The sequence below is a fragment of the Cimex lectularius genome, unplaced genomic scaffold (assembly GCF_000648675.2).
Source record: "Cimex lectularius strain Harlan isolate CLEC.00 unplaced genomic scaffold, Clec_2.1 scaffold248, whole genome shotgun sequence".
NCBI classification, from domain to species: Eukaryota; Metazoa; Arthropoda; class Insecta; order Hemiptera; family Cimicidae; genus Cimex; species Cimex lectularius.
Window position 1 is genome coordinate 292,236 of NW_019392778.1, and position 21,944 is coordinate 314,179.

At 37.3% G+C, this 21,944-nt stretch overlaps 2 protein-coding genes across 4 annotated transcripts in view; one reads left to right on the plus strand and one right to left on the minus strand.

Moving 5' to 3' along the window:
• The window catches only part of LOC106670791 (dedicator of cytokinesis protein 3), a 25,848-nt gene extending 5,383 nt beyond the window's left edge, over positions 1-20,465 (minus strand). For both annotated transcript variants that reach the window (XM_014401383.2, XM_014401382.2), the window contains exons 1-19: positions 20,208-20,465; positions 17,685-17,768; positions 17,531-17,624; positions 17,373-17,472; positions 17,156-17,304; positions 5,053-5,137; positions 4,885-4,920; positions 4,643-4,791; positions 4,484-4,565; positions 4,365-4,425; positions 4,150-4,289; positions 3,810-4,087; positions 1,592-1,706; positions 1,361-1,523; positions 1,205-1,284; positions 963-1,149; positions 697-887; positions 506-606; positions 13-440 (exon numbers count right to left, since the gene is read on the minus strand). In XM_014401383.2, the coding sequence (XP_014256869.1) occupies positions 13-440; positions 506-606; positions 697-887; positions 963-1,149; positions 1,205-1,284; positions 1,361-1,523; positions 1,592-1,706; positions 3,810-4,087; positions 4,150-4,289; positions 4,365-4,425; positions 4,484-4,565; positions 4,643-4,791; positions 4,885-4,920; positions 5,053-5,137; positions 17,156-17,304; positions 17,373-17,472; positions 17,531-17,624; positions 17,685-17,768; positions 20,208-20,244 (2,560 nt within the window). In that variant the 5' untranslated portion in view covers positions 20,245-20,465. The remainder of the gene's footprint in view (positions 1-12; positions 441-505; positions 607-696; positions 888-962; positions 1,150-1,204; positions 1,285-1,360; positions 1,524-1,591; positions 1,707-3,809; positions 4,088-4,149; positions 4,290-4,364; positions 4,426-4,483; positions 4,566-4,642; positions 4,792-4,884; positions 4,921-5,052; positions 5,138-17,155; positions 17,305-17,372; positions 17,473-17,530; positions 17,625-17,684; positions 17,769-20,207) is intronic.
• Positions 8,348-17,135, plus strand: LOC106670793 (innexin inx3). 2 transcript variants are annotated; one of them, XM_014401384.2, is made up of 6 exons: positions 8,348-8,585; positions 11,894-12,057; positions 15,460-15,890; positions 15,949-16,190; positions 16,251-16,404; positions 16,472-17,135. In XM_014401384.2, exons 2-6 carry the CDS (start codon positions 11,895-11,897, stop codon positions 16,658-16,660), a joined length of 1,179 nt encoding a protein of 392 aa, XP_014256870.1. In that variant the 5' UTR covers positions 8,348-8,585; position 11,894; the 3' UTR covers positions 16,661-17,135. The 2 variants fall into 2 exon arrangements, with proteins under 2 accessions (XP_014256870.1, XP_014256871.1); XM_014401385.2 differs by lacking the exon at positions 8,348-8,585 and adding an exon at positions 9,190-9,305.
• Positions 20,466-21,944: the final 1,479 nt, after the last annotated feature.

The following is a 21,944-nucleotide window of genomic DNA, read 5'->3' on the forward strand; positions in this document are numbered from 1 at the left end:
ATAAATAAATACCGTTGTTCTGGAAGAGTTTCCCCTCAACGAGGGCGAGCATGGCGACAAGTTTCGCCTTGAGCAATTGCGGCCTGTTGCTCCCGAGGGTGTCGAGGCTTGTTGCGACTAGCCTTGCGACTTCGACGGGCGGCAGTACGCAGCATATCTGGTCGTAAGTCCCACTCAGGCTTTCAATGAGACCGACCTGAGTGCTCACGATGTTTGGGTTCGACGAGGCGAGAACGGCGTTGAGCCGTTCGACAACACCGTACAGGTCGCGGTTGAAACTCTCCTCATATTGGCCATTCGTCGCTCGAGCGAAAAGTATTCGAGACACAACTATGAACTTGAATATTGACTCGAGCGAACGAAAGCACTTGAGGATCGGCTCCTGCTTTTCAACAGCTCCGACCCAATCGGCACAGTGCTGAACCGAACTCAACAAGCCCCTAAAAAATAAATTTATTATGTATTCTTGCTTTATGATTATTATTATTACTATTATTATTATTACTTATAAACCAATGCAGCTGCAAAGTGATTTTTAACATAGGCATCAACGACGGGCTTGAAATGCTGGAATTTGTTGTCGTTCAACAGGCTAAGGATGCTCACCTGTTGTAAATTTAAAAAAAAGTTTGTTTTTTTTAAAAACATCATATAATGCATTTTGATTAAAATAATAATAATAATAATGCCACTTACAAGAACGTGAAAAACAAGGCCTGAATATTGCGTTGAGTTGCCATCCTCAGTCGAAAACATGGCGAAAAGAGCGTCGAGAACGTCCTGCAAAAATTTGACGAGCTCCTCCCCGTCAAGGTGCAACGCACGAGTCAGTGCTTCTTGAATCCTTTCCGGTTTCGCTTTCCACTGGAGTAGTGCCAGAAGGTCACCTTTGTTAAAATAGAAATTTTTTTTAAAAATAAATAAAAAGAATAGATACTTTTTGTATAATAAAAATTATATACTATTCTGCGTTAGCTTTGTTGAGCATAGTAGGCTTTTGATTACAACGCTCTCCTTGTGCGAAGCAGCGTAATGGACCTGCCCATTGCAAGTGAAGTCTTTGAATGATGATGTCATCATTAAGTAAAGATGGGGCTTCATCTTTGCTGTGTCATCGCAACGGTATACGAGGAGCTCATGAATCCCATCCTAGCAATAAAAAAATATATTATTTTCTGTTTCTTTATGTATTTAAACAACGTACCTGAAGAGTGGCTCCACTCGGCTCCATCAGCCTTGCAAAACTGAACCCAATGATTTTTTTATTGTCTGCTTTGTCTCTTGCTTTATTAAAAAAATAAAAATAAATAATAATAATGATTAAATTTATAATGGAAAAAATTAAAAAAGAAGTACTTACTGGAGCAATGTCGATATTCAAGGCGTAAATGAGCGGCTTGGTACTTTTCGATCGGCACGGCCAGCGTGATCGTCTCGGACCAAATGGGAGAGTTTTGGTGGTACATGATCGCCGAGCGGTACATGTGAGAACCTTCAGTCCCACTCGCCCCCCATACGCAGTCCTTGAAAGACAATTAAAAAAATATATATTTATAAAAAAAAACATTAACAATAGTCAGTGACGACTTACGTCGATCGGATTCCCATGAGCATCGAGGACCATGAGGGAGACTTCGATGTTCTTACCAGTCGACTTGCCACCCCTCTCAAACTCGCCCCTTTCCAACGTGATGTACAGGTCGTTTCTGTTTAATGAAAATACATGATTTTAATACAACAAAACAGAATCATGACATAAACAATAAAACCTGATCTGAATAAACCAAAATATGCTTGAAGAAAAGAATTAAAAAAAAGACACTCATATTTATTAGTTTATTTTCCAACTAGGTATAAAGATGTATAGTTTACTTAAAATATAAAGACAAAATTTGTAACTTGTTTTTTTTTACTTTTACAGTGTCACTGATCCTTTTACACTCTTTAGATTAAAAATAAAGAAAATCAGTTCAATTTCATCCTTTCCACAGTCAACTTTTTTCTTCTTTTTTTAAATAGATTCCTTTCTTTGATGAAACAATAAATTTGTGTAGATTAAAGAAGATTGCTTTGGCCAATGACATAGCATCTGTTACATAGCCCAAGTCCTGAGTGTGCCATACTCTACCATCCATGCGGTTTAGGGTAAACCAAAAGTTTCATTTGAAGAGAAGATAGCAGTCTAGAAATGGTTGTTTTACTACTCTTGCACTATGGAACAGTCATTTATTTTGCTTCCTTGATAGGTAGTCAACCCTAAACAGTCCGTGTAAGGGTGAAGTCTAAAACAATCATCGGAAAGCTTCGTGAGAGACATCAGGTTCTCTACTGGAGAAGCAGTCAAATTTCTCTTGGACACATGAACAACGATGACGGGCTGTTCTCATCAGCGATGCTCGGTTTGGTTTGTGGGTGTACCGTGTTTGGAGAAGACTGTTTCATGTGCCATGTCTGAGCCACAACCTTTTAAAAAGAGTCAGTCATAGAATGGGGTGGAACTTCCATTCCCTTACTGAACTGATTAATATACAGAATAGATCTTTGATCACTCTAATGTACATTGAGGAAGTTCTTCTGGTAGCTGTGGGTCCACTTATTGGGGATAACATTGTGTTTATGTATGATTTGATGCCTCGTTATCCGAGAGTATGTAAATCTGTGCACCTTTATTATTTTTCTAACTCTTGTGCACAGAGCTGGACTGCATGGGCCTCAGCTTGGTAAATTGTCAGGATTAGTCCAAGGGGCTAAGGTACAGTTTGGTCCTTTTACCCCTAGACCTACTTCCTGTCCCATCTTTGATCTGTGTACTGTTACCTTTCTTCAAAGACCTCCATTATCTACGACTGCTTGGAAAGGTCTGTTAATGTTGAATTTTTCTCATCAGGTACCTTTATAGCAATCTAGTTTATTTTAATTCTCTCCAGAATTTTGTGGTGGCTTTTCCTTAGATCTGGCTTTATTCCCTTGGATCTCAGGGGTCATTTGACACTCTCAAAAGCCTCCATTAGTCTTTGTAGCTTATTCTTGTTCAGTGTTGTGTAGGCTAGGGTTATCGTGTTTTGGAGAAGGCTTTGCTTCATGTGCCATGCCTAAACCACAGTCAAAGACAGCCAGTCATGGTATGGGGCGGAATCAACCGTCATCAACATCCATGCCCATTTGAAACTGATTATCATGAATGCATCTTTATTTGCACTAAGGTACATTGAGGAACTTCTGGAAGCTGTGTTCCCAATCGTTCCATTTACTGGGAACGCCTTCGTTGCACCGACACACCTCCCATTAAGTATGTTACAATTATGATATCTAGAAGGTACTGGTAACAAGTTGGAAGCTTATACTTGTTACTGACAGTATATAATAAAATAATTAAGTTTATTAATTAACTAATTTACTATATTTTATACAAAAGTGTATTAATCAATCTTATAGGCGGGGTATGCTACCTTCAACTATCATAACATTAACTTTTACATTATAATTCTTCATTCCTGATGCGTTAATAGTTTTATAATACTGAATATAAGTAAACACTGAAATATAGTTTCATTTACTTCTCAATTTTACAAGTCTGTATTGTAGTATTTTAGTAATTTCTATTTTTGTCCCCAATTCCTTTCATTATTTATTATTGCATTATTTATTTTATTTTGTTATAGCGGAGGCGGTGTGAAGGTTTAACGTGTTGTGAAATTTAGATGGCATTGGTGAAAAAATGCAGAAAAATTGACGGTGGTACTACACAAAGTAGATCATGAGATTTATTAATGACTGATTGTATGAAGAAGAAAAAAAACGACAATCACCTAACGTCGCCTGGCATTATAACGTCAGGAAAGCCGAGCTTCTTAGTCAGTGTGATGTTCTTCAGGAGAAGTGGGTTCTCCTCACGAACCTGTGCCAGCTCGCCGTGCAGAACACGGAGGGATATGACAATGCCGTAGTTCGGTTGGCCGGAAAGCGGCGAATACTTGTTCGTCTGTTTTCTTATTATGAACTCGTGGAGCTGGTGGAAGTCTTTGTCCTCAGTCTGGTACGCCTTGAATGAGAACTCTCGTTCTTCGGCATTCGAGCCAGTCACCGCCTGGAAAATGGTAAGTTTGTAAACGAATAATTTATTGGTTGGTTTCATTTGGCCATAAGTACATCTCCGATGTTAAGCACGGCTACTGCGTGCGGTCGCTTGAAACTTCCTGTGCTCCCACCCACAGACACTCCGCCAAAGCTGGACTCCTTCCCACCGGATAGGATTTTCGCCTTGGCCGATTCAGACGCCAGCATTTTCCCTGCGAGAAAAATATATATGTACTATGTACAAATATATATGCAAAATTTAATATTTTGAAAAATGAAATGCTCACCGATGCGATACACATATGCCACAATATAAAGCTCTTTTGTCAAATCACTGCTACCCAGATCCTGTAATTGTTGAGTTTGTTAAAAAAAGACAAAAAATAAAGAGTTAAAAAAAAATTACAGTGAAAATTGTGCAGTTGCTGTTCAGCTTTTCAATATAATTTGAAAACCCGTCTTTCGATATCTTGACGAGGAATCTCTCGCTGGAAAATATAGGAAATAAATATATAAATACAAAACTATCAGATATACTTTATTAAAAAAAATAAAAAACTCGTACCTTATATACGCTGCTTTCTTGGCATCGTAGAGAGACAAATAGACTTCAGTCGTTTCTCCCACGTTGTGCCCAAAATCCCTCATACACAGGTACAAATGATGCGAAAGTGCTTTGCTGTTCTCACCACGCCTTTTGAGCGTACCCCTCGACTGACGGGAAAGAATGAAATGGAAAAAAAAGCGTATGTTAAGAAACGAGTCTCAAACAGAGCGAAGAATATAAAAATTGACTAAATGTCTTACCGAAGGGCCGATCGAACTTTCTGAACTCTCGACATGCTAAACACACACGGGGCAAACGAGGGAAAAAAAGAAAAGAAAGAGTTTCAGACATAGGAAAAAGTATCAATCTTACGAAAATGACAAACGGGCAAGCTTCAAATCGTCATTATACAGTCTACATCAACTTACGACTTGATGCAGCTCGATGACGCTCACTGTCGAAGGGTCGACCATATCCGACCCGCATCTCGGTACAAGGTCCAGTCCTAATTTCCTATAATTAAAAAAAAATCTTATAACAAATCATGTCATCAATTAACTATCCGGATTCCTCAAGTATGTTTTTTTTCTCTCCTACGAGCAAAGCTTGCAAGTCAGAGTTTATTTACACAATCTACTTCCCATGTGGATTACAGGTACTTTTTCCAAGAAGAAAGTACAATCTAAAATCATCCTTGAAGAAGGCTCAAATGGAGAAAACAAATAGGCAACATTCTACATAAAACCAAGGCTCTAATAAGCATTGGCCAGAGTTTATGCAGTAAATTCTGAGTAATAAAGCCCAGGGTGGCATACTGATTATGTACCACAATGGCCAGATCCATACATGGTGCTCTAGTATGGTGGCTCAAAACACTGAACAAGGAGAGACAGAGTAAGCTACAAAGACTAATGGAGGCTTTTCAGAGTGTCAAATGACCCCTGAGATCCAAGGGAATAAAGCTGGATCTAAGGAAGGAGCCACTACAAAATTCTGGAGAGAATAAAACAAACAGACCATTCCGAGCCGTCGTAGATAATGGAGACCTTTGGAGGAGAGGTAACGGTACACAGATCAAAGATGGGACAGGGAGTAGGTCTAGGGGTAAAAGGATTGAACCATACCTTAGCCCCTTGGACTAATCCTGACAATTTTCCAAACTGAGACCCATGCAGACCAACTCTATGCCTAAGAGTTAGAAAAATAAGAACAAACCCTCAGGTAGCCAGACATCTAGAGTGCCTAAATTGCCTAATGGCTCTAGAAAAACAAAACAAAATTATATTACACGTTCCAGGGTATGATGGTATAGAAGCCGAGATATTAAAAATTTTATTATTATTTATTACATCCAATATGCCATTTTTACCCTCAATCTCAACAACCATTGGTTTTCATTTAGGGATGGCATAAAATTTAACATATATTACCTCCTTTGACCTTGCAGAAGGCCTTAAATCTCCTGAGGCTTCGAGTAAATAAAGCTAAAGGATTTTGTGTTGTGAAAAAGAATCCCATTTTTCAACAAGAGCAGTTTGAAGCAGTTCAATGCTTGTCGGAGGCGACAAATAATGTCCTATAGGAACTGGTCAATTCTTTGTAGTAACCTTCAAGCTAGAGTGAAAACTCGAGCTATTTGCTATTGAGCATAATTACATTAACATGATGTTATCCCCAATAAATAGGCCCACAGCTTCCAGAAGTTCCTCAATGTACCTTAGTGTGGTCAAAGATCCATTCTGCATGTTAATCATTTCAGTACAGGTATGGACGTTGATTCCACCCCATACCATGACTGACTGTCTTCTCCAAGCTTGGTATAGCCATGAACCAAACCGGCATTGCTGATGAGAACAGCCCCTCATCGTTGTTCAAGAGTCCAAGAGAGATTTGAATGCTTCTCCAGTAGAGAACCTGATGACGTCTCTCACGAAGCCTTCCGATGACTGTTTTAGAGCTCACCCTTACACGGACTGTTTCGAGCTGACTACCCATCAAGAAAGCCTATAGTTGAGAGAAAGCAACTGACATCTTAATTTTAAAGAACCAGCAAGTGAACTAAACAGAGGAGATTCTAGCACTCTCAGACATATTAAATAAGTTTCCATGAAGCGCAAGTTCCTTATACTAGAGAACCCAGATGACTCATGATTTCTGCGCTAGACATTTATCAATGTGCATGGTCCAGATACATTGTGCGACTTTTGAAATCAAAATTGACCAATCTGACGTTATCTTGTGAAAATTCAATATTTGGTTGAATTGCTGTGTCATCTCCCTCCAAACAGAAAACCATGATATTTCATACTGTTAATAAGGTTGTCAATAATTTCATAAGGAATTTCATTCCATAGATGCTGCAATGCTGCACCCGGTTGTTGCAGGTCAACTCCCACATGTACTCAATAGTATTGAGGTCTGGTTACGATGAGTGAATTTTTTTTTTTGGAAATTCCCAGGTTTTTTAAACATCGATGTACAACTCTGCCTCTATGAGGTCTGGCATTGTCATCCAGAAATCGAAAATCCATGCCAATAAGAACCATGGTTTGAGGGATGTATCCCTTATTAATTTATTGGACATAACGGACTGCGGCAAGGTCACCTTCAACAATATGAAGTCTAGTTAGTCCTCCAGTGTAAATCCCAGCCCTGACCATTACACTGCTTCCTCCAAACTGCACAAACTGGGGCATCGTATGCATCTCTTGTTCTCAGTACTCTTCGGCACCTGCTATCACATACAGACAGAAAAGTGATGCATCAGTTTTATGAGCAGCAATTGGTGTTCTCTTCTAGGCGTCTCATGGTGGCGGGCTGTTGGTGCAGGTCATTTTTGATAAAGGCCTTGCCTAAACATCGTGTACTTCATTTAGGATCTAGCAGGCACTATGGAAAGGGTTCCGTCTTGCATGACAATATTTTCGTCCTCTCTTAGAGTCTTAATGCGCTGAGATCCACTACCGGGCCTCCTATAGGCACTTCCAGTCTTCTGGAATCTGGCAAAAGCCCCGGAGACTGTGCTCTGACAATCGCTGAGTGCCTCTGCAATAACCACGTGCTGGTGACCTTGATGGCTCATTCTCACAATAATATTGCCAACTTCTGGTTTAAGATGATGCCTTTCCATGGTTCATGAGAATAAAATTGGAGTAAAATGGAGAACAGGTGTTTCTTTCCAAAATGAGTAATCTTCAGGTTTTCTATTCTTAAGTAAATCTGTTATTAAAATTGAGGATTGACATTTGTTTGTTTTTGGTTTGTATTTTTTATTTTATTACAGAATAATTCCTTATATTTAGTGGTTACTTCTTTCAATTATTAATCTTTTTATGTAATGTTTTGGTTGAAATGAAGGTAGCCGAAGGTCGTCAGTTCGATTCCCGCTCGTGACACTAATTTTTTCATTTCAATCAAAACCTTACATAAATAGATTAATTAATTATTAGAATAAGTTACAATTTTTGAGCAGTTTATTAAAATTGATACTGTTTTCGGTTCAACAACGTCAATCAAAGTCTTTCCATTGTAGTTTTCTTTGTCTGCCAGCATGTTTCTTTAAAGAAATTTATTTATGGTTCAAATTATGTAAAAGTGGGTCGTGGGCGAGTGGGGAAGAGATCCCTTTTGTGTCGTGTCTTGCAGGCCTGGAGCTGGAAGCTCAGGTCCCCCTCCTCACTGAGCACGACCACCTGCACGTCCATCTCCCCACCAAGACCTCGACTAGATTTTGTCCCGGACTGTAGTCGTACTGGCACCCGACGCCGGTGTACACCGTCGACTTCTCCCAGTGTAAAAAAAAGGATAAAAGGGGCAAAAAGATAGGTTGAGAGAGAGAAAAAGAAAAAAAAAAAAGGTTGCGTGTCTAGTGTTCATGCGTCTGAGGAGGACCAAGTTTAAACCGGAGGAAAAATAATTCTTCAAAGGAAAACAGGGAAAAAACACAACAGACAAAGTTTATGTAAGTACAGTTGTATATAGCAGTATTACTAAAGCGGGGAAAGAAAGAGAAAACGGATCAACAGGTGGTCCCCCGCCCCCCAAAAAAAGACCGTTTCAAATCTCGACTGTTTCAATTTAAATTTACCCCCAGAAAATAAGAAAATAAACCAACCAGGACACAAAAAAATCGCAGTATCACCAGAATTAGCAATTTAAATTAATATTTTACAGAGTATGCGCGACCCAGGGAGGGCCCGGAGAGATAAGGAAATGACATAATAGCTACAATTAGGATTTAATTTTTTCTTTTAAATAAATAGTAAGTATTTTGTAAATAATTTATACAGAAAATGAAAGCTTAAGAGGCGGCTATCGGTCGTGAAGTACGTTGGTGTTTGAAAAGGAAGTTAAAAAAAATTCAACATACAGGTCAAAAAGAAAAAAAGGAAAAGTATCGAAATCCCTTTTGTACGATCCGAGTTGTTTAATTGTAAACAGAATTCTGTTTGACAACAGCCCGAGAGTCTTAAAGGGCCATTCCGGTGATTTTAATATTGTTCCGTTGTGAAAGTTAAGTTGCCAGTTTTCGAATCTGCAGATTTAAAAAAAAGAAAAGTTCAATTTTTCGTAAATTGTCTGACCCTCCTCGCGCAAATGAAATGTCGACCTGGTTTTTTTACGTCTCCACACTGTTAAAACGTACCGCCGTGGTTTTGAACTTTTGGCTTTTGCTATAAAGGTAAAAATCACTAATAAAAAAAAAGTAGTAGTGTGTGGAGAGAGAGTTACATGACATAAACGGGAGGAAGAGCGTGAGTTGGAGTGATTAAATAAAGAGTGCGTGTGCGTGTGTGTGTGTGTGTGTGTATGTGTGTATGTGTGTGTGTGTGTGAGTGAGAGAGAGAGAGAGAGAGAGAGAGAGAGAGAGAGAGAGAGAGAGAAGCAAATGGGTCACATGACAAAATGGGGGTGAGTGAGAGTGAGTAAATGAATTGTGAGTGAGTGAGTGAGTGAGAGGAAGTANTCAGCGAATGGATAAAATAAAATAGAAATTGTGTGAATTAATGTGTGAAATTAAGAATCTGGGGGTGAGAGAATGAATAAAATAAAGACAGAGTTAGTTAACGTGAGACTGAACGGCATAAAATATAGACTATGTGAATGAGTGACAAAGATTCAGTGAGCGAGCAAGCTAATGAGTGAGTGAACAAATTAAAGTGTGAGGGAATGAGCGAATGATTGAATGATCCATCGAAATAGAGAAGGAAAATTAAAGTTAATCGTAGTTGCTGTACTGGAAAATCCAACTTGAAGTGACAGTTGTAGTCAAATATCTTAGGGTGGTAATGGACCCCTAAACACACTTTTACTCCCAAATGTGATTGAACGAACAAGGGCAATGTTGTGGTCCTCATATAGTTTGCAGAACTAGTTTTTGAGGAAGTGCACATGAGGAGTTGTAATCATTGAAATTTTTTACACTGGAGTGCAAAAGTACTATAATTTCGCCAGAATAGTGATAGGTTTTTTGGTAGAATCTTTTCCTCCCCCGAAGAAAACCCGGCTATAAATATTCGTACAGATCCAATCGTACGTAAAGTAAAATTTCTGTTCTAACTATAAAATATTTCTCTAAATTTAGTTTTTGACCAAATCCTGCGTACCGTTAGGTCGCCTTTGTGGCAGGTATAGGAGGGGTTGTTCAACTCCCTAAAAGGTTTATGGAAAAGTAATCTTGTTAAAAATGTTTTTTTTTTGTTTGAATAACGGTTGGTTCATAAATTGAAAACGTTTGTTTTTTTGTTTTTGTAAAAGAAATCCGGTGAAATTTTGAGGTTTGCCTCTGTGGTCTCGAGGCGTTTCGCTCCGTTTGATTTTCTTTCTCTTTCTCGGGGGGGGGGGGGTTCAGAGGACTCAAATGTATTTTGATTTGTTCGAATTTATTTCGTAAAACGTACGGTCACACCCAGGAAAAAAAAAGGTTGATCGATAATTGACACAGGGTGACTCACGATGTACTGTTTAGTTCTTTTTCCTGTACAAAACGTGTCAGAAATTCCTGAGGCCCGGTGTTCCAGAAATTCCGGACGGTGATTTGAAAATAAAGTCTTTCTAGGCCTCTTCTAAGTATCGAAATTGCACATACAATTTAAGAGGTCAGATTCTAGGTCTATTAGTCCTAATCGGTTGCACTTTAAAAAACAATTATGATAATATTGCGTAAACTTAAATCCTCACTTTTTAGCGTTTCGCAATTGTTTGAAATGTGATTTTTTATTTTATTTTTCTCTCTCCCCCTATTATAACGCCTATTTCCGAAGTAGCTGACGGGAGCCGTATCATTTGTTGTGGTGTTCACGCAATAATTGTGGCATAGGAAAAGAGAAAACTAGGAACGTTGCAAATTGCGAGTTGATCGAATCTCTGTTTAAATCGGAAGAATGTCGAGAAAAAAGGACAAGAAATGCCACTTTTCCCGTTCTTGTCATCGGACAACATAAACTAATTAAAGGTGTGAATGAATGAACTAATGAAAGAATGAGTGAGACGGCGAGCAAATGCAAGAACGAACGAATGAACGAATTAAAGCGTGAGTGGATGAGCGACTGAAAGATGGGCTGTGTGAACGAATGAGTGAGTGGATTAAATAGGGAATGAGTGAATGAACAAAAGAAAGAGTGAATTAATTAAAGTGCGAGTTAGTGAGAGAGCGAGCTAATGTAAAAATGAGAGAGTGAACGATTTAAAAGTGTGAGTGAGAGGTCGAGCAATGCAAAATGAGCATGTGAACGAATATAAATGTGGGTGAGTGAGCGAATGAAAGTAAGATTGAACCAGTGGACGAATTAAAGTGTGAGTGAAAGAACGTCTGAGAGGGTGAGTAAATGTAAGAAGGCGTGAGTGTATGAAAGAATGAGAAAATGAATGAATGCAAGAATGTGGTTACAATAGCGCTTAAATGAAATGGCCTGGGATGGGCCATATGATAATGCAATTCTTCCAATATGGCAGGGAGTAATAAAGGGAGGCCAAAATAGATAAAAGAAAGACATGTAGAAAAACTTAGTAGATGAGAAGAAAAACAAATTAGATTTAAATTCGAAAGATAATGTCAACTAGAAAGAACAATACATTACCAAGATCGTCAGCTTTTATCATTTTTGTTGTATTGTACTTCCTGCTGACGCATAATCGCGATAACTCAAAGTTAGTGCATTATGATCGAGTAAAATTCCTAGTATATACATATGTGTACACATTTTCAACAGAAGGAGGAAGCGCATAATTTTTTTTGTGCAACTAATTTAATATAAATTTAATTTTCAGAATGTCTGTCTTCGCTCTCGTCTCCGCGGTCGCGGGTTTCGTCAAGATCCGCTACCTCGTCGAGAAGGCGGTCATAGACAACATAGTCTTCAGGCTCCACTACAGGGTCACATCGGCGATACTCTTCCTATGCTGCATATTGGTCACGGCCAACAATCTGATCGGTGAGTGGGCCTTTATTTCTGGTTAAAACATAAATAGAAGGTAAACGTAGAGAGACGAGGTATATCATAGTGTATATTTAGACAGATGGGGGTTTAAATTAGTAAAGGGTTCAGCACACCCCTTCGTCAATAGGCGACGGGGTTGACTTTCGTAGTGAAAGGGGCTTAGCTTCTATCACCAAGGGAATTCCGAGTATGGGATTTTCATTTGGGGTGTACTAAACGTCACAAAAATGTAAGATGGTTGGAAAGGGGAAAAAAGTGAGATAGAGTGTATTAATGAAAAATATTTCGTGAACGAGTAAGAGAGATTTTGTGTCATCGATAAGAGAGAATGAAATAGGGATTGTATAATTGAGTGAGCAAATGAAATAGGGATTATGTGTACTAGTGAGTGAATGAAAGAGTGGATGCGCGAATGAAAGAGGAATGGTGTGAATGAATGAGTGAGCAAATGAAATAGGGATTATGTGTACTAGTGAGTGAATGAAAGAGTGGATGCGCGAATGAAAGAGGAATGGTGTGAATGAATGAGTGAGCAAATGAAATAGGGATTGTATGAACGAATGAAAGTGTGAGTGAACGGGCGAATGATATAGGGATTGTGTTAACAAACGAGCGAGTGAGTGGATCGAATCGGGTTTGTATAAATGCTAATGAAATAGTAGGTGAGTGAGGAAATTAGGTAATGAATGAATGAACTAATGACAGAAGGATGTGTGCACTAATGAGTGAATGAAAGAGTGAGTGAGTGAGCGAATAAAACAGGGTGTGAACGAATGAAAGTGTGAGTGGACGGGCGAATGAAATAAGGATTGTGTTAATAAACGAGCGAGTGAACTAATGAAAGAAATATTGTGTCAACGAATGAGTTAGCGGATCGAATCGACTTTATACGAGTTAGTGAACGAATGAAAGAAGGATTGTGTGAACGAATGAGTGAGTGGATCGAATCGGGTTTTTATAAATGAGTGAGTGAGTGATATAACGAAATATAGCAAGAGCTAGTAACATCCCGAATTAAAAGCGACGGTTCTTCTTCACCTCCAAGACCAATTTCATAAGAGGAAACGGACATCATTAAAAAAAATTCAAGTAACATGACGGCTTTTCTGATCTGCACGAGTAGTACAAGAGTATACTGTAAACGTTTCTAAACATTAAAACGCGAGACTTTTTTTTTCATTCGTTTTAACCTCAGCCTGTTAACGCAACGATTGCATTCTCTGTATGTAATCTCTTTTTTGTTTTTCTTCTCTCAATTGGCTTTGCTGGCAGTCCTGTATTCGAATGAGTCAGAACGTCAGGGTCCAGGCTTTATCTTTCATTAACTACGTGGCCAAAATGGGATTTTTTTGTTCCTTTCTTCTTTTTAAAACGAGGTACAGCAGCGAGTTAAACTGTGGATTATCCGTGAAAGGCGAACGTACATCGAAGGAGAGAGGGGGAGCATTTTCTCTCTCACTCTCGCCTTCTTCTTTTTCTCTCTCTCTCTCTCTTTTTTTTCTTTCTTGAGTTTTATTACACCGTCTCCCCCACTGGAAATGCCAGGTAACTCAGGCATCCAGTGTACAGTCCCTCCAACCTGCATAGCCCCTCTCCGGACACCGGGGGGTATAAAAGGGAACGACCTCCCGTCAAACCGGACCAGGCGAAAAACTGCATCTTATTTTGAGATGGTTTTTTTAATCGAATTTTTTCATTTCCCCCCCAAAGAAAATTTCGTAAACATTATGCAGAAAAAAAACAACATTCGGAACAAAAACAAAGGTCAAAAAAAGGAAACATAATCAAACAATTTAAATCTTTAATAGTTTTTTGTGTTATTTTTCAGCTACAATTTTTGTAAGTTGAAAAGGAGTGAAAAGTATTACACAAAAGCCATTTCGCTTCAATCAATTTGTCTTAGGCCTTGAAAATCAATTTTCAGCCTGTTTCACAGCGTCCATAGATTTTCTTGCCTAGGTCTGGTAAAAAAGAACTTTCTCTTAGCCTAGACGTTAAAAATAATCATTTCCAGGGTTTATTCTTTGAATAAAATTTAAATTAGAGAACCCCTTGTCATTTTTTTATATATATAATAAAAATTGTAATTTTTTAATAATTATATGAACAAAAGATGGCCTGGTAGTCAATAAAAGCCTGACACAATTTACAGGTTCTCAGTGCATAATTTATAAATTAAATCAGTCGATTAAAGCCACAATACCTGTATTCAAGTCAATTATTGACATTTTGAGTGCGCTCAATGGTGTGATTTTAGAAATCTTTGCTTTCTCTGCTTTGTTCATTTTGTATAAAACATTGTAAATAATCAACTCCTCAGGGAAACAGAACAAAAGAAAGATTAAGTTAGTTAACGAAAGGGTGAGTGAGCGAATTAAAGAGGGATTGTGAGAATGAAAGAGTGTGCAAGCGAATGTGGTCTGTGTAAATGAGTTGGCGAATAAAAGAGTGTGTGAAGGTAATAAGTATTGGGTGAATAAATGAGTTAGCTAATGGTTGAGCTGAGTAAGCGATTGAATGAAAGAGGATTTTGTGAACAAATGAGTGAGCAAGCGAAAGGCTTTGGGTAAATTAACTAGCCAGCGAATAAAAGTCAGTGAAGGAAACGAAAATAGGATTGTGTGAAAAGTGAGCAAGTGAAAGATTGTGCTAATGAAAGTGTGAGTGAGCGAATTAAATAGGGCTTATGAGAATGAAGAGAGAGCTAATTAGCTAACGAAAGAGTGACTGAGCAAATAAACTAGGGCTTAGATGAATGAAAGATTGAGTAAATGAGTCACTAAAAGAGTGAATTGTCTACTAAAAAAGGGATTGTGCAAATGAACGAGTGAGTGAGGAAATAGGGATTGTATGAATGAACCTGTGAATGTGAATGAGCAAATTAAATAAGGATTGTGTGAAAGAGTGAGTGAGTGATTGAATAAAATAAGGAATATGTGAATGAGTATCTGAATGACTGAGTGAGCGAGTTAGCAAATGAAAGAGTGATTAGGTGAATAAGTGAGTAAGCAAATGAAAGAGATAGTTATCTAATGAAAGAGTGAGTGGGTGATTAAATAAAACAGGGATTGTTTGAGTGAGTGAAGGAGTCAATGAAGAGTGAGTGAGCAAGTAAATGAACGAATCAAATAGGGATTGCGTTAATAATTTAATTAATAATAATAATAAAATAATCATTAAGAATAATATATACAGCTAATAATATATATACAGTTTTCTCTTGCTTTGCTAATATTGTAAAATTTATTTCTAAATACTTAATAATTTTTTTAAACTATATATCTTACTCTATGTACTTGGTCAAATCCTTGTAGATACAAATTATGGAATACAACCAGCTCTTTTTATTAACTCAGTCATTTTGCTTCATTTATTAACTGTTTTTGTTTTTTCTAGGTGACCCGATATCTTGTATCACAGATAGGGCGATACCGACCCACGTTATAAACACGTTCTGTTGGATAACGTACACTTTCACACTTCCAGGGGTTAAGGGGAAGATCGGAAGTGCCCTGGCGCACCCCGGCGTTGCTAATACTCTGCCCGGCTATGACAAACGTTTCCACGCCTACTACCAGTGGGTTCCGTTCATGCTTTTTTTCCAGGGCGTTCTTTTTTACGTGCCCCACTGGATTTGGAAGAACTTAGAAGATGGTAAGATAAGGAATCTCACCGACGGTCTGCGAGGGGCGAATGTAGTCCGTAGCCAGGACCAACAGGCAGCCAAGACGACACGCCTCGTCCAGTACATCCACGAATCCCTTCACAGGCACAATGTCTATGCTGCGGGCTATTATATTTGCGAAATCTTTAACTTCGCCAATGTGGTAAGTTTTTCTCGTCTCACTGTATTAATTGATAATTAATTTTTCTTTTGTATTTTAGATCGGCAATATATTCATGATCGACTCATTCCTTGGAGGCGCTTTCATGACTTACGGGACTGAGGTGATTAAGTTCTCCGGACTCAACCAGGAACAGAGGACAGATCCGATGGTCGAGATCTTCCCTCGTCTCACCAAGTGCACGTTCCACAAGTTCGGCCCGTCAGGCACGATACAGAAGCACGACACACTCTGCGTCCTTGCTCTTAACATACTTAATGAGAAAATCTACATATTCCTATGGTGAGTAATTACATATATATTTTTTAAATATATATATTTTACAATAATTTTTTTTTAAAGGTTTTGGTTCATCATTCTGGCCATACTGAGTGGTCTCGCCCTCGTATACAGCACGGCGATCATACTACTCCCATCCATCCGGGAAATGATACTCATCAGGAGGTTCAGATTCGGTACGCCGACTGGCGTATCCACTCTCATCAGAAAGACACAGGTACATTTTTTTAAGAATTAAACAATTAAATGTATTTTAAAATTAATTTTGTTTTTTGCGTGAAAAGGTTGGCGATTTCCTCCTGCTTCACTTTATAGGCCAGAATCTAAACATGATGTTATTCGGTGAACTGCTCGACCAGCTTTCTCGCAAGCTCCACGTCGGTAACAACTTGCCGACCGCGCCGTCGACTCTTGAGCTCGCACCGATTTACCCATCGGGAAAGCTGAGACACCATTTGGAGACAGAAGCCTGATAAGTCACAGTTGGTTTTTTTTTAAAGAAAAAAGCCCTACGATTTTTTTTCTTCTATTTTTTACTTTAGACACTTAGAATTTATTAACTGTTAAGGATATATTCCAAGATCTTTTAATTATTCAACGAATATTGTGAGGAAGAGAGGATGGGGGAGTAAAAAAATATTTATATTGAATATGCTGACTGAAAGAGGGCGAAAAAGATATGTCCAAACCCTCGTGCCATAAGTCGAAGAAAATTTTTTGTTGTAGTGTAAATTTGTGATATGTAGAAAATTTATAAAATAGTAATAATAATTTTTAAAAAAATTGTTCTATTAGGATTTATTTAAGATTAAATTATATATAAGGGGGAAATATCATGTTTATAATAATAAAGCATAAAGGAAAATCCTCTCGATGGCACCGATCAGTGCATGTTCAAACACTTTTTGTTCTAAATATTCATTTATATTTATAAAAATTTACACAAAATAAATTTTTTTTCTACTCACCTGTTACCCCAGTCAATTTTCGAAGTGACGTTGAGGCGCATCTCACGCATCTGGTCGTGCGTGAGCGTCCCTGTGAGTAGTTCTCGCCTCCAGTCGACCAGTTCTCGCATCACTTTCCTCAAAGTTGTAAACTTGTAATTTTCCCTCGCCTGAAAGAAAGCAAATAAAATAAAAAAATAAAGTTTATTAATTTATTTTTTTGACAGGAAAAACTTACGACAAACAAATTCTTCCATATTGTGTTCCATTCTCGGAGGACTTGTGTCACCTCGTGTATGACAGGGTCTTCCGCCGGTGTCACTGGTTCACAGCAGCTCCTGGGGGGAGGTTATAAAATAAATATAAAATAAAATAAAAGGAAAAAAAAATATTTACACATCGTCAGTCTTGTGTGGTTTTATATGTATGTAGGATGCAGGGAATATCCCTTTGATAGAACGGTTCCTCATGCAGTAGCCCCTGTACCATCCTGAAAAAAGAAATTCAAACAGTAACTCAGATTTATAAATAGTTCAGATTCATTGGATACCTTCGCACTCTTCAAAAATTTGCAATGTGTCACCGATCTCGAGTGGCAGGCCAAAGCGCACTTCTCCTTTCCAGTTGTAGATGGCTGGAGGAGAAAAAAACACTTTGTACAATAACACAATTAAAAATGAACCAATAAATCTGTCATCCAGACCAAAATATCAATAAATATACTCGAAGATGCATAACGTTGCCAAAGTTTGATGATATTGTGTTACTGAAAAGGTTTGTATGTGAGAAATTGTTTCATAATACATATTAAATAACTGAAAAAGTATGATATTATAACACTAAGAATAGGCGAATATATGTGATATTTTGTCACTCACAAGGTTTGACAATTGCATGTAAGTGTGATAATGAGTCCCTCAAAGAGTTTGATGGTTGCGTAAGTGTGATAGTGTCACTTCAAGAAATTTTATTAGCAAATAATTGTGATATTGTGCCGCTCTAATGGTTTGATGGTTGGAAAAGTAGAATATGGTATCGTCCAAGAGGTTTGATAATTGTGTAAGTGTGGTGTTTAGTCACTCGAGAAGTTTTACAGCCGAATAAGTGATACTGTTTAATAATATATATTTGATTATTGAAAGAGTATGATATATCACCAAGAATAGGTCAATATGTATAATATTGTGTCACTCAAGAAGTTTGACGGCATAAGTTCTACTGTTTGGTAATAAATTTAATTATTGAAGAGATGTGATAATTATATCAACAAGAACGGATGTGCAAGTATGATATTGTGCCATTCAAGAATTTTGATGGCTTAATAAGTGATACTGTTTAATAATAAATATTTGGTTATTGAAAAAGTATGATATTGTATTACCAATAATGGGTGAATGAATGTGATGTTGAGTTAGTCAAGAGGTTTGATGGCTGAAATTTATATCACCAAGAATGGATGAGCAAGTATGATATTGTGTCACTCAAAGAGTTTGATGGCTGAAAAAGTATATCACCAAGAATGGATGAGTAAGTATGATATTGTGTCACTCAAAAATTTTGATTACTAAATAACTGATATTGTTTAATAATAAAAAATTAATTATTGAAAAAGTATTACATTACATCACCAAAGCAGGTGAATGAGTGCAATATTGTGTCACTCAAAAAGTATATTATATCACCAAGAATGGATGAGCAAGTATGATATTGTGTCACTCAAAAATTTTGATTACTAAATAACTGATACTGTTTAATAATAAATATTTAATTATTGAAAAAGTATGATATCGTATCACCAAGAATAGGTGAATGAGTGTGATACTGTGTCACTCAAAAAGTTTGACAACTGAAAATTATACCACCAAGAATGGATAAGCAAGTATGATAATGAGTCACTCAAGAGGTTTGATAATTGAATAAATGTGATAATGTTCATCCTAAGAAGTTCAATGGTTGTATAAGTGTGATATTGTGTCATTCAAGAGGCCTGTACCACATAAGTGTGATATTTAGCCATTGATCACTGTTTACGTACAATATATAAGTTCCCTAAGTAGTTTAGAAAAAAGGTATTTTGTCTTTATCTATTCCACAATTTATGGTGATAAGACAGAACTGGCATACTCAAGCACCAGTTGGATGATAATTTTACCCAACGGGTGAGATCAACACAGTATTTTCTGATTATTCAGAAATAGTGAGATGTGGTCTGGTGTGATGTAGGTTTCAGAAAAACATTTTATTTGTCGTGCCAATGTTTTGACCTTTATTGGGACATCTTCAGGGCTCAAAGTGTTTGTTTTCTGCGCAAGTGTGCCATTCTTGCGTGTCATGTTGAATTTGAATTTTCTGAAACCTACATCACACCAGACCGCATCTCTTGATTTCTGAATAATAATCAACTAACGGTGACCAATCACCACACATTTATACAATATTTTCTTGTGACACTCTTGTTCAGTTTTCTAATGAGAAGGTTGAACGATGAGCCAGACACTCCTTATGTGCATTATGTCTTATGAAATATGAAAAGTATCGTATGTCAGGAACGGTGCGGTTTTTTTAAATTGTTTTCAAACTGCGAGAAACCCAACAAAATAGACTTCGGATCTAGAGGAACGAATGGATTTAATTCTCAGTTAAAAAGCTCTTAAGCCGGAGGAGCTTAATATCACCAAAGAAGCAATACGCTGTAATCAATGACCTCAACATCATGCGAGAAGGTAAGTGGATCTGGAAATTAACAGGTAGGGCAGAACGAGAAAGTACAAATCTGAATTGTATCACAGTTAAGACCTGATTAAATCAATTTTTCCAAAATTGTCTGTTGTCAGAAATTTTGTAGACCTAAGTCTGATGATTGACCATCTCTCTGCCTACTAGATGACGACTGATTACCGTCTATATAAAGGATGTTGCAGGAAAGGACCATATAGGACTGCCCTGTTGTGTTTTACCAAAGTTCATCCAAGTCCGGGAGCTTTTTTTTTACAAAACAATACCAAGTTAAATAGTCGGAACTTAAAACAAATACTTAACAGTTTATTTTTTAAAAAATATGGTTAAAACTCACCAATGCCGTATCTTTTGTTTTTGCTAGGTGTCCACATCTTGGTTTTTCTTTTCTCTTTTTCCTATTATTAAAAACTCTTTTCAAACTGTCACCGGTTTTTACATAGTCACGTTTATACTTATTTTTCAATCGAATCTTCCCGAAAACATTTTTTTTCTTTTAATTTATTTATTTACCTTTTCAACGGGACATTGTTTGTAGCCTTTGGTGAAAGACCATTTTGACGGATGCCAGATTAGAAGAGGCATGCGCGGCCTAACGACGCCCGGGAGCGCTCGCCGTGGGGCGATTTCAATTTCGACGTCCTAATCATTCGATTAACGCGTCAATTGGATAATCGCTTCCCTAAATCTTTTTTTAACAAGAGATGGATTTATAGGTGAACTAGATTTATAAAAAAAAATGTAAAATATAATTATCGAAATATTCTTAAATGTTTGGTGTTTAGTGACCGTTAGTTAATGATTATTAGTAGATCGCTAGATGCGGTCTGGTGTGAAGTAGGTTTTAGAAAAACATTTTCTTTATCGTGCCAATGTTTCGAACTTTATTGAGATCATCTTCAGGGCCTGGGACAATGTTTATAAATCCAAGGCCATGAAGATGATCTCAATAAAGATCGAAACGTTGGCAAAGAAGGAAAATGTTTTTTTTAAGCATACATCACACCAGACCGCATTACACCATCTCCAAATAATATTCTTAAAATTGAACCGGGAGCGTTTCGTCCTTGATAACCAGCTTCTAGAATAGCTGCCACCTGACTCATCACATTGTACAATAAACAAACTGCTTTACTCACAAACTTCATTACCCAGGTAAATTTTAGAATATTTATCACTAATATATGTTTAAAAAAGACTGTCGGGGTTTATTTTATTTGTTCATTATTTTTTGTTGAAAGAGCGGTCTTCTTTCTGTATCGGTTCTCAAGACCCACCGGTCTTCTCAATTCTATTGAAGTATAAAGACATAGCAGGTTTACTTGATTATCAAGATAAATTTTAGCATATTTATCACTAATGTACGTTTAAAAAGGTTAGGTCAAATTAAGTGTTTTTATTTATTTATTTTTGTGAATGATAAAGTGTCTTCTTGGTGAAGCATTTAGCCACCGGTCTTGTCAATTCCACTGAAATATAAAGAAATGGCAAATTTACTTGATTATCAAGTAATTTTTAGTATATTGGTCATTAAAACATTTTGACAGGTAAAATTAGACGTTTTATTTATCAAGAAAGGATCAAGAGAGTATGTTCTTGATGTACCTCTTCTCAAAACTACCTGTCTTATCAATTCCATGGAAATATAAAGAAATCGCAGATTTACTTGATTACCAAGGTAAATTTTAGTGTAATGTTAACTAAAACAAGTTTAAAACAATTAAAAAGGTAAAATTAGAGGATTTTTTTTATCAAGAAAGGTTTGAGAGAGTATGATCTCGGTGAACCACTTCTCAAGAGCTACCTGTCTTGTCAATTCCATGGAAATATAAAGAAATCGTAGGTTTACTTGATTACGAAAGTAAATTTTAGTATAATGGCCACCAAAACATGTTAAAAAAAATTAAACTGGTAAAATTAGAGGATTTTTCGCGTGAAAGGGTCGAGAGCGTATGTTCTTGGTGAACCAGATCTCAAGAGTCGCCTGTCTTGTAAATTCCATTGAAATATAAACAAATATCAGGTTTACTTGATTACCAAGGTAAATTTTGAGTATATTTGTTACTAAAACAGT

What these genes read in the sequence shown, in the direction of transcription:
- LOC106670793 (XM_014401384.2), top strand. Translation starts at nt 11,895, where the DNA reads ATGTCTGTCTTCGCTCTCGTCTCCGCGGTCGCGGGTTTCGTCAAGATC. An exon ending in CACGGCCAACAATCTGATCG is followed by an intron (nt 12,058 to 15,459) that starts GTGAGTGGGCCT and finishes TGTTTTTTCTAG; the next exon opens with GTGACCCGATATCTTGTATC. An exon ending in CTCTCATCAGAAAGACACAG is followed by an intron (nt 16,405 to 16,471) that starts GTACATTTTTTT and finishes TTGCGTGAAAAG; the next exon opens with GTTGGCGATTTCCTCCTGCT.